Genomic DNA, 14,249 nt, shown 5'->3' on the forward strand with positions numbered 1-14,249 from the left:
AATGTGGTCTCTCTTTCCCTTCATTCCAGAGACTTTGGCCACCAATTTGAGCAAGCAGAGGAGGAAATGTCTCGTTAATGTTTGTGCACAGGGAGCACTGGTCAGAAAGTCTTTTCTGGAGTTAATCTCTGAATAGGAATGTTTTGTTTCAGTTTCATTCCACTAAAATGTATTTACATTTAAACATTATTAGGAAAGTAATTTTAAAAATGTTGCTTTGATTAAAGGAGCTCTCCTCTTATTGTTGAGGCAATTACACAGTTATTCTGCTCTTTTGGGGTGACACAGCACACAGGTAACCACAAATAACGCTACTGCAGAGAGCTAGTCGTACAAGATCACTTACTCAGTGAGTTCTTGTTTTGCAAGATTAAGTAACTGCACTTATCAGTATGAGAGGATCAATGCTTCTAATAGTTTTGGAATAGTTTCACCTTCACTAAGAAAGAGTTTGGCTCATCAGGGACTGAATACAAAGTGGCTGTTCCCGTGGGCTATTTCCTACTATGTGAGCATCTAGACGATACTGCTGTGTTTAAGTATGCGTAGGGTTCCTCTTTCCCTGCAAGGGGCTTCTTGCTAAGTCCATTTCAATTTGGGTTGGCTCTGGCTGAACCACAGATTACAGCAAGATGTTTTTCATTAAAAATTGAATGAAGCTAAAGTAAGCCACAGATCTGTTTCAAAATATTCCTTTCCTCATTGAAGGAAGGAAGGAAGACCTTCACCATAATTGTAGGCAAATTGCACTTAACCACATTAAAAAAGAATTTTGCTTCCTGGAGATTCTGAAGTATCAGTGATTTTGGCTTTCATTTATATTTAGGACCCTTTTACCCTCTTGCTTTCTTTTCTGCTTAGTTCTATACTAACCACTTGCTTGGGGGAACTAATGCTGATCCTATTTCAGCTGAAGGAGTGCAGATTGCCTATCCAACCCATGTGAACTGGGAGTTGTTTTTAGGCCTCTAATTTGCCTTTGCTGATTTAATTTCTTTCATCAGTAATTAACACTGCATTATCACAACTTTTCATTTTTCTCCCCTGCATTTATCTTTCCTTGTAAGAGCAGCAGATGTAAGAAATAACACGTTTCACCCTTGTGGTAACTCTACCATCCTTCAGTAGGGTGGCTTTGGGGAGGCTTTCATCTGAAAGCCATAAACAATGAATTCTTATTAAAAGCTAAACATAAATTGGAGATGGTGTGCTCTCATTACAGGCCATGGGAAGTCTGATTCTGCTACTGGTGGCAGCAGAACTGTGTGTTTTGTCTCCACTTTTGCTTCTATCGCCTCTAGTGTTTTTCCACCTGGCCTATGCAAATTTTTGTTCATAGTAGGAATTTGTTTCCTACTATGATTTTCTGCTGTGCAGACCACAATGATGCCATGGTCTTTGTGGTGTCCCTTACATGCTAGCAGAAAACAACAAAAAATTTTGAGACTTTTTTAGGCTAATTATGCTGTTTCTATTTCATATTGTATCACAGTGATGAATATCAACTAAGCATGTAAATTTTGCTAACCTTTGCAGCCTGTACCAGCTGTACCGTGCACTGGTTCCAAGCTTCATGCTTTTTGACTCCTGACTGAATCAAGTCCTGTAGTTTAGCTGCTGTGCTGCTTAAGAGTCTGGAAAATTAAAAAAACAAAACAAAACAACAACATAATACTCGTATATAAACAAAGCAGCCCACATGCGCTCATTTCATACTCAGACTTGTGCATGATCATATGTCAAAATGGCATTTCAACATTTGAATTGAGAGAAGTTTGATTATGCAAAATCCGCACCCAGACCACCCAGGTACTAAAGGATTTCTGCTTTTAGCTTACTGGGGTTCTTCTGAGTTTTTCTTAGGTTGTGTTTAAGGATAGCTTGCAAAACAAAATAAAACAATGATAATATTAGATTATGTTGTCTCTGCTTTTCTAAACAGGGATCCAAATCCTGCTCCCATTTACAGCAAAGCTTTCAGAGAATGACTGTGTTTTTATACCAGTTTGAACGACAGTGGGATTGCTTATCTGTTTACTTGACTTTCAAAGATGACACCTATATGACCCATAATACTAATGTGCGATACCATTTTCAATTGAATAGCTGAATGAGTAGTTGAAAGGCTACAGACAGAATGAGAGGCCCTGTGTTTGCTGTGGTATTAATTGAACACAAATGCCATTTTGTCAGGTACATAAAATTTTAACTTACTGTATAGGACTGCACAAGGTCCAATTGCTTAAAGGTGTTACTGGATGACAACTCAGTGATGTGGTCTGGGATTTACTTGAATGGTGTCATCAGCTTTGTACAGAATCAACTCTCTGGAATATAGTTTTTATGTAGCACATGGCTAAGAAACTTTTGATGTTCTGAACATGAAAATTTCATATTAAACATTTGACATGGCTGTTAAACCTGTCTGAGGGGTTAAGGCTTCCTTTTCTTTTTCAGGAGCAGATGGTGCCAATTCTTGTGGAATGTGTTATTCTACCGCTCTTTAAATCAATGAAGAAGCTGAGCTCTTAACACATTTCTGCTGTCAAACAGAGAAACCTTCTCTCCCGTCCTTTGTACTGACCTGATTGCTGTGTGTTGGTAGGCCTCCACATAAATGTCTGGATTGAGAAAATCCAACTTGTTCTTGGCTGGACACTTCCCAGGTTTCACTGCAGCCAGATAAGTGACAGACTGTGGAACGGGCTGGCCAGCACTAGCTGCTGCGAAGCACTTTATCAGGAACCTGGGAAGAGTGTAAAAATCAGAACAGTCCACTGTTGTGATCTCCATACAGCAAATGGACATGCAAAAAGTAGAGTGGGGCTTCCCTTGATTGGGTGAGAAGCAGAGAGGTGTGACCCATCCCATCAGTGGTCCAAAAGGGACTGAACAAGTGATGAACTTTAGTTTTGCATGGTACTTGTGGTCAACTGATCTGTGATGGGTCTCAAGGGTAGCCTGTTCACTATATTAAATGCTACAGCAAATCTGTAGTAATGCTTTTCTTTTTTTTTTTAAGGAAGGAACTTCCTGTGGCTATTAGCAGCCTCAGCAGCATGAGTATAGCCCATCCCTGGAAGTGTTCAAGGCCAGGCTGGATGGGGCTTTGAGCAACCTGATTAAGTGGGAGGTGCCGATGGCAGGGGGGTTGGAATGAGATGATCTTTAAAGTCCCTTCCAACCCAAACCCTTCTATGATTAGATATATTGTCATCTTTGCAACCTGAGACTCAGTACTGGGAGTCTTAATGGTGGCTTGAACACTCAGTCACATAGTAACAGACATGAGGTCCTTTCCTAGTGCTAAACATGCATCCAAGGAGCATTCCCCACTCCCCTATTTTTTTGGCACCTCAGCTATGACCTGGTGTGACTATGTCTGGCCATGAAAGGTTACAGCATTTCTCGCCTGACCTTGCTATTGATCCTGTGAGAAAAGGCAGTAATGAGTGCAGAACTGTATGCATGCAAGCACAGAGCTATGTGGTAGCTCCTTTGTCTGTGAGAAGTGTACTGGTTTTCTCCTTCTAGTAAAAAAGCACGCTATTAAAAGTTCAAGCAGATGTGGTTTCTTTCTCTTCTGTTTCATCTGCTCTGGATAATCATCAGTCTGGTGTTCTTGGAAGCATGACTCATCTAGAATTGGTATCCAACAACTTTGCCTTCTCTGCATCAAACTCACTTTACCAATATCATGTTTTATCTGTTGCTTAAAAAAAAGAAACTACAGAGCTTGTATAGCAATGCTTTTGCTGCGCTACTAGACTAAGAGGAAAATGAGGTTATGCAGAACAGCACCTGCATATGTCCCAAAACCAAAAATAGAAGAGAGAATCCAATTCCCACACACCTCCATGCCTACTAGACAGAAAACATGAATAGTTATGGCCTGAGTTGTATTTTTAGAGGATGCTATGAGAAAGGAGTGGCTGGTTTTACTGGTTTTGGAAAAGTGGTAGAAGCTGAATAAATTAAGGGGCAGGTTTTCATCTGAACAAATTTGAATTGTTACCTGGCAGTTTGCAGGAGCAAAATTGTGTTCTCCCCTTCATAGATACAAGAGGCAAGTATTTTAGTGTACAAGGAAGGGAGTCCACTCAGCAAAGAGTAACCATGTCCTCCGCATGCCCTGAGGCAGATCTCCACTCCTGCAGTACAGTACTGACTAAGCATAGCTTTAAAGCCTGAAGAAGATGCATGAAGCTGTTTAAAAAACAAGTAAAAAATCAGATCATTAATGGTGAAAGTGTTCTAAAGCAATCCTCCGAATATGTTCACAAAGGGTAAAGTTTTCTTTTTTGATTTTGTACAATTTCTGGTCGTGAGTTCCTTTGCATGCCAGTGCAACACCCAGTCCCCAAGCATGGCTCTTGGTTTCTGACTGGGATGCCACACATGCCCGTGCTGGGCATGGTGTGGTCAGCTTATGCATTTTTGGGTTTCTCTCAACCAGCAGTGGCTTTGGCTGCTCTTGTTAGAAGCATGTGTTCAATTTAGGCTTCCAGTTGCAAAATCGTATGTTGTATCTGCAAAGTCACATTTTTGGTTTTGCCTGTGCATTTGTAGATGAAATTGTGAAATAATGCTTTGCACCACCAGCTACCAGGAACTATGTTTTTATCAAATAAACATGCTTTGCAAGGACATTGCACTCTGCAATAGTTCCCAAAGCCAACAATTTGGGGCGGTAAAGCAAATGCTGTTGCTGACTGGTTGTGAGCCTAGGACAAGGCATTTCATCCTTTACTGCTTCAGCTTTCTCCTGTTATCTAGTGGTGAAAGGAATGCTTGTCCAGTTTGCTAAAGTACTTTGAGACTTAGGGATGAGAAGGGCAATGTTAAGTGCAAAACAGCTGTCGGAGCTGATCTTGCAGCAGCTCACCTCTGGCAGCGAGCTGAAGTTCCTCTCCTGGATCTCTTTGTAGCCCCTGTCAAACAGCTTGTGCAGATAGTTGTTGATGAAATGGAAGGCATAGGCTGCTGCCAACTGAGGCAGCAATTTCTCTTGCTGGGTCTGGTAGTCAAGGATTTTTGCTTCTTCTTCCCTGTTGGAAGACAGGTGATGAAGTATGGAAAGCACAGACACATGCACAGCTACTGTTAGATAGTTCACCTGAACGTTTTTCATTACCAAGAAGCAGTACGTGAGAGGGACTCAGCCATCTGCTTAGTCTCCCTGCTCTCCCCGTCCCTGTGCTGCCAGCTTGCTAAGCCGTTAGACAAACAAGCCCAACTAGGAAAAAAGTGATTTTTCTTCTGTGTTGGTGAACCAGACTGTCAGACTGGAAAAGGCTCTGCGTGATCAGTCAGTACGGAGAGGGGGAACAGAGACTGCAGGAGAGGAAGAGGAGGAAGGGCAGCAAGTTGGTAGGTGGTGTAGCCAAGGTGGTGGCACTGCACCCTGGAAAGCTTTTGGTTTTCAAACTGGATCCTCTGGTTCTGGGTGTAGATAGGAGAATGCCAGCCTCAGCTGATGTTCCTGCAAGGCAGACAGAGGTAACTGTGCTCTGACATTGTTTTCTGATCAATCTAAAATAGAAGTGACGAGGTTATAATTAAGCTTGTCTTAATAGCTGCACCTATGCTTATTTTTTGTCAGTTGTTTCAACTTTCTGATTCAAGTAGAAAGCAGAAAATCTTCTTTCAGGTAGAATTACCTTTTGAATGCATAGTTTGATTAAAAACAGTTTCTTCTCTGCTAGGTCAGACTCCTCAGTTTCTTTGAAAACACTTGAGTGTTAATTATTTTAAGCTTTCTGAGCTTTTTTTTTTTAATGTTCTTTATGGCTTCTGCTGCATTTAGAATATTTAGGACTTCAAGTGATGCAATTGGTTGTCATAATGATTCAGCATGCTGCGTTCCTGTGTTTGGTTTGCATTTGAAACAAACCACGTTCTCATTAGGAGATTTAAGAGGAAATTTTTGAAATCTACTCAAACGAAAATACCTATTTAAAAATTACAGGGATTTTTCCCAGACTAAGAACATTCACTGTTGTAAAATGTGGATATTGGAACTGTAGATGTTGGAAACTGTTTTAACATTGCATCCATTAGTAGGGTGGTATAGAATAGGAATTCAGCAACTTGTCTGCTTTGTCTGGATTCTGCTGAGTTATTGGGAGGCCAGTTGAGAAAAATAGGTTGCCTGTGTGAATTGCTGAGCTATTCAAACTATGAAACTTATCTCAGATAAATCTGTAAACATATTCTTTTGTACTTTGACTGAAGCTTATTAATGTAAATATCAGGAGAGCATGTTTGTAATATTCTTCCTGTCTGGGACAGGAAATAAGCCAATGAAAGCTGAAAAGTAGAAATACAGAGTGGTGTGGTGGAACATGCTGTGAGGTCCCCTTCCCACCGCTGCAAACTTGCATGGCATTACCCAGGATTTAACTTGGACTGCCGGCGAACTGCAGAGTATCTGATGGCAATGGTGCAAGCTTTCATCAGAGGTAGAATAACTTCATCTGAAAGGAGGGAAACACGTAGTGTAGTCATAGTGAAATAATTAATCTTCTGTGACCCACGTCTTATATAGGTGCCATCTGGCTGAACCTAGAACAGAGAGAGGATTTTAGATGTCTTCTTTGATACTGCAACTTCTCCCTACAAGGGATGGTTGTGTAAGTTCTGTGCGTACAATAAAATGAACATTGAAATATTTCACTGAGAGCAGAACTAAATATTTCCATGTGTGATGCGGGAAACCTGTCTGTTTGAAGAGACACATTCTTACTGCTTTTGACTTGGATTATCTTCCGCCAACCCCTAACCTTTGAATGTGGAATTCCTGTTGCAGATTTTCACTTAGGATTCAGATAACTTCTACCCTTGATAAAACTTCAGAGACTTGCATACACCTCAAAGGGAGACTTTTGTACTAAATTTAGGCAGGTCGCTGTCGTCTCTCTGGCTGTGTGATGAGAGTCTGATTGGTGAGTCTGTGATTTGAATGCCGTACATACCTCACAAAACTTGTTCAGCATGTTCTCTCTGGGGATGCGCACATTCTGCAGCATGAGGTAGCCATTGTCAATGTGCTCAAAATTCATTTTGGGACCAATGTCTCCTGCAGTTATGCCTGCAGCATAAGAAAACACATCCCGTTTACTTCCACTTGAACTTTTTCCTTTTTTCCCAAGTTTGCAGCAGGCTGGGGATCCCAAAGGAAGGGCATGTTCAGCTCTCCTTCTTCCTCAACATGGTTGATCTTGCCTGAGGGATGCAACACGCATTTGAGTGCTTTGTAGTAGCTTGTTTCCATGATCCTGCTATGGTGCTGGCAGGGGTCAGAACTGAGGTGTTAATGCAGAAGTGGTCAAAGCCACCCAGGCTTCTGGTTAAGAACAGGGCTCTGGATTTGCCTAAGGATGCAATAAATCTTTCTTTAGATAAAGAGGCTGTGGTTTGGCAACTATAACCATCTCTGCTCGCTCTCACTGGGCCCAATGTTTTAGAAAACATTTATGGACAAAACAGGCAGAGCACCTGCAGAAGTGTTACAGCGTGTGGCACTGTTTACCTGGGCACAGTGAATGGTCCCGAAGGCTGCGTATCTGCACGATGAAGGGATGCACGCCGTAGCACTTCCCATGGACGTAGAGCTGAGCAAAGACCACTGTATGGGTTGCTGACCTTCCCACTGTGAGAAGAAAAACGGCCACATAGCCTTGAGACAAGGCACGGTACAAACACTTTCACAGTTCACAGCAGTCAGTGCTAATTGTGCACTGGGTGTTGCCCAATGTCACACCCACCCCTGGCGTGGGTCTGGGTGGGTGTGATCCACAGGTGCTGGAAGCTGGAGGATGCCTAAATCTGCATTCTGAGCTGCTCTTGGCTCACAGAAGTCACATAATGAAGCCTGGATGACGAGTCTGCATCACCAGATGGGGAAAAAATAACAAAAGTTCACGCGTTACTGAGGGAATGGGAAGTGCCGTCTGTGTCTGTTGTGAATAACTCCAGTTGTTACTGGAGATGCTGGGTTTGTATGGGGAGTGTTGCTGTCAGACCCTGGGGCACTGCAGGTGTGGTGCTGCAAGGGAAGAATGGGAAGTACAAAATGATGGTGGTGCTCTGCACCTGTGTACTTCTCGAATGTTAGAGGACGAAGGGAAAAAAAACAACTATAAGGTGAAAATAAAAAGGGAATGCTCAAGCTGCTAAGCAGGTCCTCCTGCGAAGGAGAGAAATGTATCTCTGTGTTCCTCCAGTTACCGTGATGTGCTCTGCTCCCTTGTGCAGGGGTGCCTGGGGTGCACATTGTGCTCCTTTGTTTGGGAGGTCTGGGAGACCTGCCCTCCCAGGGCTGCAGGGCGCTTGTCCCAGTTGTGCCCAGTTGGTGCTGACCAAGTCACCGGACACAGCAGGTAAGCGTCTGATGCAACTATTAACGACTGACTGATTTAAGTTTTTCCTGTGAAACACCTTCCTGAGGGGAGCTGGGAATTTCACTCTTGAATTCTTCATGCAGAGACTGCCTGTTGTTAGGGATTATCTGCCCGCAGCTTTTGGTCACCTGAGTTTTATTTACAGAGGAGACTGATTCCTGCAGAAGCAGGCATTTTCAAGGGCTTTAATAGATAATGGCCGCTTCCTTCTGGCCTTTAAACTTGTACAAAGCCCTTACATCTCTTATTTGCCTCTAGATGTTTGCATCTCTTATTGAAGTCCTCTGCTGGCACCTGGGCCCTCAAATGTGGAGCTTAAGCAAGGCAGACTGAGGAACTGAAGGAAGCAAATGAGGAAAACCAAACTATTGTGTGGTACTTACTGTCTCCAGGCCACCACTTCATTGCAGAGATCTTTGGTGTGTTCAGTATAAACTCCTGTGTAGTGGTATCAAAGACTGCTGTTGTTTCCAAACCCTGAAGATAAGTTCCTTAAAAAAAAAATTAAAAATCTCCTGGTGTATCACAAGGGTGATTAGAGAGAGGGGAAGCTCCCTGGAAACTGGTGTGTGTATAATCAAACTTTTGGGGTTTACTCTTCTGGTGAAAACCATGAAACAATTCCACAGCAGCCCCCCAGCACAGCATCTCCTGCAGAGATCTCTTGTGCCAAATTGTACTTGGGCGAGCTGCCTGGCTGGTGGTGACTGTCCCCTTGAGCTGGTGTGACTGCCTGGCATCTAACCATAAGCTTTCACCCTAGCTCTTGTTATTTTTTCCATGCTGGCAAAACCCAAACCAGGCATCTCCAGCTTGCTAAGGAACCAAAGGTATCATTTTTTCCCCCAGCCACCCCACTTCAGTGACGCATGGACAACTTGAACTCAAATCCCCTGAGAATCTGGGCTGGAGCCTTTCATCCTACAGAAACACTGTGATCTCCCTGTAGCCTTACCGTGTCCCAGTTCAGTCTGGGCATAACTTCCTATGAGCTGGTGTTTAGTGGCAAGAGGAATCCATTTGGCAACCTGTTCGTCAGAGCCCAGGACCGAAATACTTCTCATGAAGACACGGTGAAGGAGAAATGCCACGTCTCCTGCAAGCGCCCTGGGGAGAAGGCACAAGTGGTGTTTTTACACTGATGAAGTTCCAGGGATGTGATTAATGCGGCAATGACGTGGTGGCAGTCACTAGGCAGTACCACCTGCTGAATTTTGATTTCTGCATTGTCATACTCAACAGAACGTGCAGCATCAGTACAGCATTGCAGGAAAAGCGTTCTTTCAAGCTGGTTTTGTTCCTACTTTCATAACATACTTTGCTTAAATGTCACTTGCTCATTATTTCACTTGCTTTTGGAGGAATTAGCTGTTCTGAGTAGCAGATGCTGAGCTCCTAAAACACACAGCCCAGCTCCATCAGTCCTGCGTCTCTGATAGCTCTGTAAACCCTTCATCTTTTTTTGACTTCACAGGAGTTTTTTTTTCCTGATTATTGAAATCCCATTTTAAGGCTGAGCTAAAAAAAATAAAAAATAAGCCCCCCACCCTAAAACATGGTAGGCTAAATTACTTCCCATTCTGGGGAAACACCTCAGTATGTTGGTTTGTTGGCCGTACTCTTGCCTAGATGTTAGCTGTCGGTTGCTGTCAGAGACAAAATACTGCAGTTCATGGGGCTTTGGCATGACTTGATGTGTGTTTTCTTGTGGAAAAATGTAAATCCATCCTGTAACACCTGTTTTAGTGTCTGGTCAGGTCCTTTGCCATCTGGCTGGCTCATAGGGCTACATGCATCCTAAAAAGCACCACTGCAGAAGCTGTCTATGGCAACTTGGGCACAGTGATTTCCATGGTGCAAATCAGATACTCATTTGCTTTAAGCTTTTTGGTTTTTGTAAGAAACCCTAAGAAAATGAGGAATACAGAATATGGTTAAATCGCCTCACAGATAGGAGTACAAACGCTCTCACACCTAAAAATAAGCGCCTCTGCTGTTCTCATTAGTTTGGCTTTACTGCAGTGCTCTCAGAAGTATCCGTTTCTAGACAGGTAGCTTTTATTTTTAACAAATGACTGTGAGCTTTCTTTTATGCTGGACCTGAGAGAGAATCGGTTGTGTTGAAAAAGGGGGGAAAACTATGAACAAAGAAGTTAAAGGGAAATTGCTTTGATTTACAGAGATAAACTTAATAACCCACCGGCAGCCCATCCAGAAATAATGTTACTGTATCTGTGATTTCAAAGCTGGCTTTTAAAAGTGTGTGGTTCAGCCTGTCCAGCACCAGGACTTTTGTCAATGATAAGTTATTGCTTGCCTTGTATTTCATAAGAAAAGAGCTGTCCTTCCACGCAGCCTGTGCTCTTAATACAGCAAAATACGATCACACAAGGCTGGCACTGCTCTTGGCATCAGGGGGCCTGATGACAGCAAGCATAGGTAGGACAGACTGTTTTCTGAGGTTTTTAAAATTTGGAATATCTTTATTCTGAGAGAGGAGCAAAGAAGTGCTTTTTATTGGGAATGTAATTATCAAGTAAAAGAGCTCTTGATGGGAAATTTCCCATTTATCACTGTAGGAGGCATAGCTTGGAATTATAATCTTTCATATGATGAAATACTGGAAAGTGACTTTGAGTGTCACTGATGATTTGTAAGGTGCAGACGTTGCTCTTTTGAATGAGGCTTTTCAACTTGCCCCTTCTGACTGACAGTGCAACCCCCCCAAACTGGCAGTGTGCACTGGGCAATAGCAGCGTGCTGCCTCTGCTTAGCAAAGGGGGAGAGAAGGTGGGGCAAACAATTACAAAGCGGCACTCAACCCCATGCAGAATGTTAAGAAAAAAATGTGAGGCATTTCGTTCCATTTATCTATAAAATAAATAGTGTTTCGTTGTTGTTGTTTGTTTTTAATGCAATATGGGTTTTCTAGGTAAAGAAAATGTAATGTTAACTTTGTCTGGAAGTCAGTAACATAACTGGAACAGTAACACTTAATGGCTGAGGACCAGTATGAGAGCTGTGGCACAGGTAAAAACTTGCTGAAGTGAATATATCACGTTGGTGATGTGAACTGCTGGGATCTATCAAGCTGATCTATCATCTGGAACTTCTCGAGAAGTTCCCTGATGCATATAACAATTTTCCCTTTACCCAAGCATGCTGCTGAAGTGAAAACCTGCAGCATGTTTGTATCAAAACTTGATCTGTTGACAGTTGGCCTGTCCCAACCTTTGATCAAGCTGATTCTTGTTGGCAAGCAAACCTTTTAACCAAAAGTTGTACATTTATTAAAAAAAAAAAAAAGTCACCTGTAGATATATATAAATTCAGGTCCATCCTCTCTCCATCCCATCTCATGCATCTTTTTTTGGAGGTGAACGGCCTTTCTGACTGCTGCTTCATACCTCTCATTCTGGGTTTGGAAATACTGATTTTCCCTGCTAAATACAGGGTCACGCTCGATCGCTTCAACTGTAAAGCAACATGGAAGAGTTTATCTGTGTGGGCTGGAGAGCAGCATGTAGCACCTCAGAGTCCCCCCCATGGAGCCTTGTCCCCAGGGGTTTGGTGGGGCGGCAGAGAGGCACATCTCCTGTGGTTTAGGTCCGACTCTTTTACCTCCATATTTGAGCCTGGCTTCAACCCAATACAAAGCTGCCCCTGCTGTTTTCTTGTGCCAGCAGCAGGACTGTGCTCACTGCACCGCAGAACGGGTGCAGGGTCCCCGCCAAGCGCCCTACAGCCTGCCAGCACTCAGCGTGCAAGAGGTGCCTTTGTGCCTCAGGAAGAGTACATCGTGAATCCATGCACATGAAGCATGCAATTACACTGACCTTGTTCCTTTCTCATCTGATGAAAGTATAATGCAGGTGTAGCTATCCCTGGAGGTGTTCAAGACCAGGTTAGATGACACCCTGAGCAACCTGATCTAGTGGGTGGCATCCCTGCTTACGGCGGGAGGGTTGGCACAGGATGATCTTTAAGGTCCCTTCCAACCCGAGCCATTCTGTGACAATTACAGAGACAAAAGCAAACAGCATCCCGGGCGCACCCACCTCAGGTGTGCCACCTGCACAAGGAACTTCCCACCCACACAAGCCTCTTGCCGGGAAGGGTCGTCCAGCTGTGATCACAGCGTGATGCATGTCGCTGTGAAGCACCCCTAGCCCCGGCGCTGGGACAGATGCCCACCTGCGTGACCCTCAGTTGCTGTATCCCAGTTTAACCTGCCTTGGCAGAGACATTGGGAAAGAGAACAGGGATGAGGAAAGGCTTCAAAGTGGCTGTGGAGGAGTCGTGTTGATTTACACATGCAGGGGACCTAAACTCCATGCTCCTGCTCTCTTTCAAGGCAGTAAGCGAGCACCTGGGAGTACAAAATCCACTGTGCAAAGCGGCAGAAATAGCAGGAGCGTTGTACCCTGGTACTAACCCGCAGCTGCTACCCCAAGGCTCACTCACCGACCGCCCTCCGCACCCGCGTGTGCTCAGCTCCGCCATCCAGCACGGTGGTCAGCCTCTCCACGCTGAAGGAAGCCGTCTGTCTCTCGCTGGCGAGGTCGGGATTCACGCCGCCGAGGCCGAAGCCCTGTGCGTATTTGCTGGTGTCCAGCAGAGCCATCCTGACGTCTGGAACCGATGGGGCTCGTTAGTCGCTGGCACACCTTTAATCGGCTGTGGTGTTATGTGCAGCGAAGAGTGGGGCTTAGCCCGTGGATTGGCCCATGCTGTGGGCTGGTGCACGTAGGTGGGCTGGCCTGGGGCACGGCTTGCACAGGGCTGCTTTCTGCAACTATTGCAGAGCGCCGCAGTCAGCAAGATTAAGTGTACTTTGTACACAAACAGGCACGCTTCCATGCTGGTTTAAAAAAAGAAGCACTGCCTTGTCCTTGTTGCAACAGGGGTGGAAAGAGAAAGCTTGGAGCACTCTGAGAGCTCAAAATGCGGGTTGTATGAGTGTTGTTTTTTTTTTTTTTAGCAAACTCTTCACTTTCATCACCTTGTCCTTTCCCAACGTTGTGAGAGGAGTTCGGACTTGCACGTTGCACAAATACATGTTAACGGTGACGGCATTCCCAGCCCCTGCCCCGTCCCCTCCCCAGTATAAGCTGTGACCTTCCAATGCCTGTTGCAGCAGGGGTGTTAGTAGTAGCGATAACAGCAAGGGGAGGGAGTGTTACTAACAATAATAAGCGTTATGGGGGAAAGCGTTAATAAAAATGCGATGGGGAGGAGCAGTTCCTTCTCTAGGCAGAGAGCTGCCTGCCTTGCCACGCTTTTTTGGGGCAATATTACAAAAAGTTGGATCTTTGGGGGCTTGGCACCGCCTCTCCCACCCCGCGCTCTGCCGGGGCCCTGCCCCTCAGCCGCCCGGGCCTGCCGCCCCGCTCCCTGCCCGCGGCCTGCCATGGCGGCAGCCGCCCCCTACCTGCTCTAGGGGCCTGCCCGGTCGCGGCTGCCGGCGCTCCCGGGGCCGGGGCCCTCGTCGCCGGGGTTGGCAGCGCCCGCCCCCCTCGGGGCGTGTTGCCGAGGCCGGGGCCGGCCCCTTTCGGTGGGGCGGTGGCTGCCGGGCTGCGGCGGGCTGGGCCTGGCGAGTATCGCAGCTTCTCTTCTCGGTGGGAGGAGAGCGTACACAGCACGAGGTGCTCGGCTACCTGCCCTTGTCCCAGTGTCTTTATATATATATATACATTTTTAATAAATAAAACTGTAAAATCGCACAAAGTACCCTTATTCTGGATGGGAAGCCAGCCACGCTGGCATGAAGAGAGGAATTTGCCACTTGCTTTGGGGCCTTTTTGTTACCTCTGCGATCCCAGCGACCTTCCTCGATTTAGCAGGGGT

At 45.0% G+C, this 14,249-nt stretch overlaps 1 protein-coding gene across 3 annotated transcripts in view; it reads right to left on the minus strand.

Annotated features, from left to right (window-relative positions):
• ACOX2 (acyl-CoA oxidase 2) overlaps positions 1 to 13,993 on the minus strand; it is an 18,023-nt gene extending 4,030 nt beyond the window's left edge. For 2 of the 3 annotated variants that reach the window (XR_014571688.1, XM_083796255.1), the window contains exons 1-12: positions 13,834 to 13,993; positions 12,867 to 13,034; positions 11,714 to 11,876; positions 9,358 to 9,509; positions 8,786 to 8,893; positions 7,532 to 7,651; positions 6,975 to 7,090; positions 6,392 to 6,564; positions 4,886 to 5,048; positions 4,016 to 4,206; positions 2,585 to 2,746; positions 1,529 to 1,634 (exon numbers count right to left, since the gene is read on the minus strand). Coding sequence is in view for 2 of the 3 variants with exons in the window: in XM_083796255.1 (XP_083652381.1) it covers positions 1,529 to 1,634; positions 2,585 to 2,746; positions 4,016 to 4,206; positions 4,886 to 5,048; positions 6,392 to 6,564; positions 6,975 to 7,090; positions 7,532 to 7,651; positions 8,786 to 8,893; positions 9,358 to 9,509; positions 11,714 to 11,876; positions 12,867 to 13,026 (1,614 nt within the window). In the remaining variant the exon portion in view is untranslated. Of the gene's footprint in view, positions 1 to 1,528; positions 1,635 to 2,584; positions 2,747 to 4,015; positions 4,207 to 4,885; positions 5,049 to 6,391; positions 6,565 to 6,974; positions 7,091 to 7,531; positions 7,652 to 8,785; positions 8,894 to 9,357; positions 9,510 to 11,713; positions 11,877 to 12,866; positions 13,198 to 13,833 lie in introns of all 3 variants that reach the window. The other variant, XM_083796256.1, reaches the window with a different exon arrangement.
• Positions 13,994 to 14,249: the final 256 nt, after the last annotated feature.

This window comes from Anser anser (genome assembly GCF_964211835.1).
Source record: "Anser anser genome assembly, chromosome: 12".
In the NCBI taxonomy this organism is placed as follows: domain Eukaryota; kingdom Metazoa; phylum Chordata; class Aves; order Anseriformes; family Anatidae; genus Anser; species Anser anser.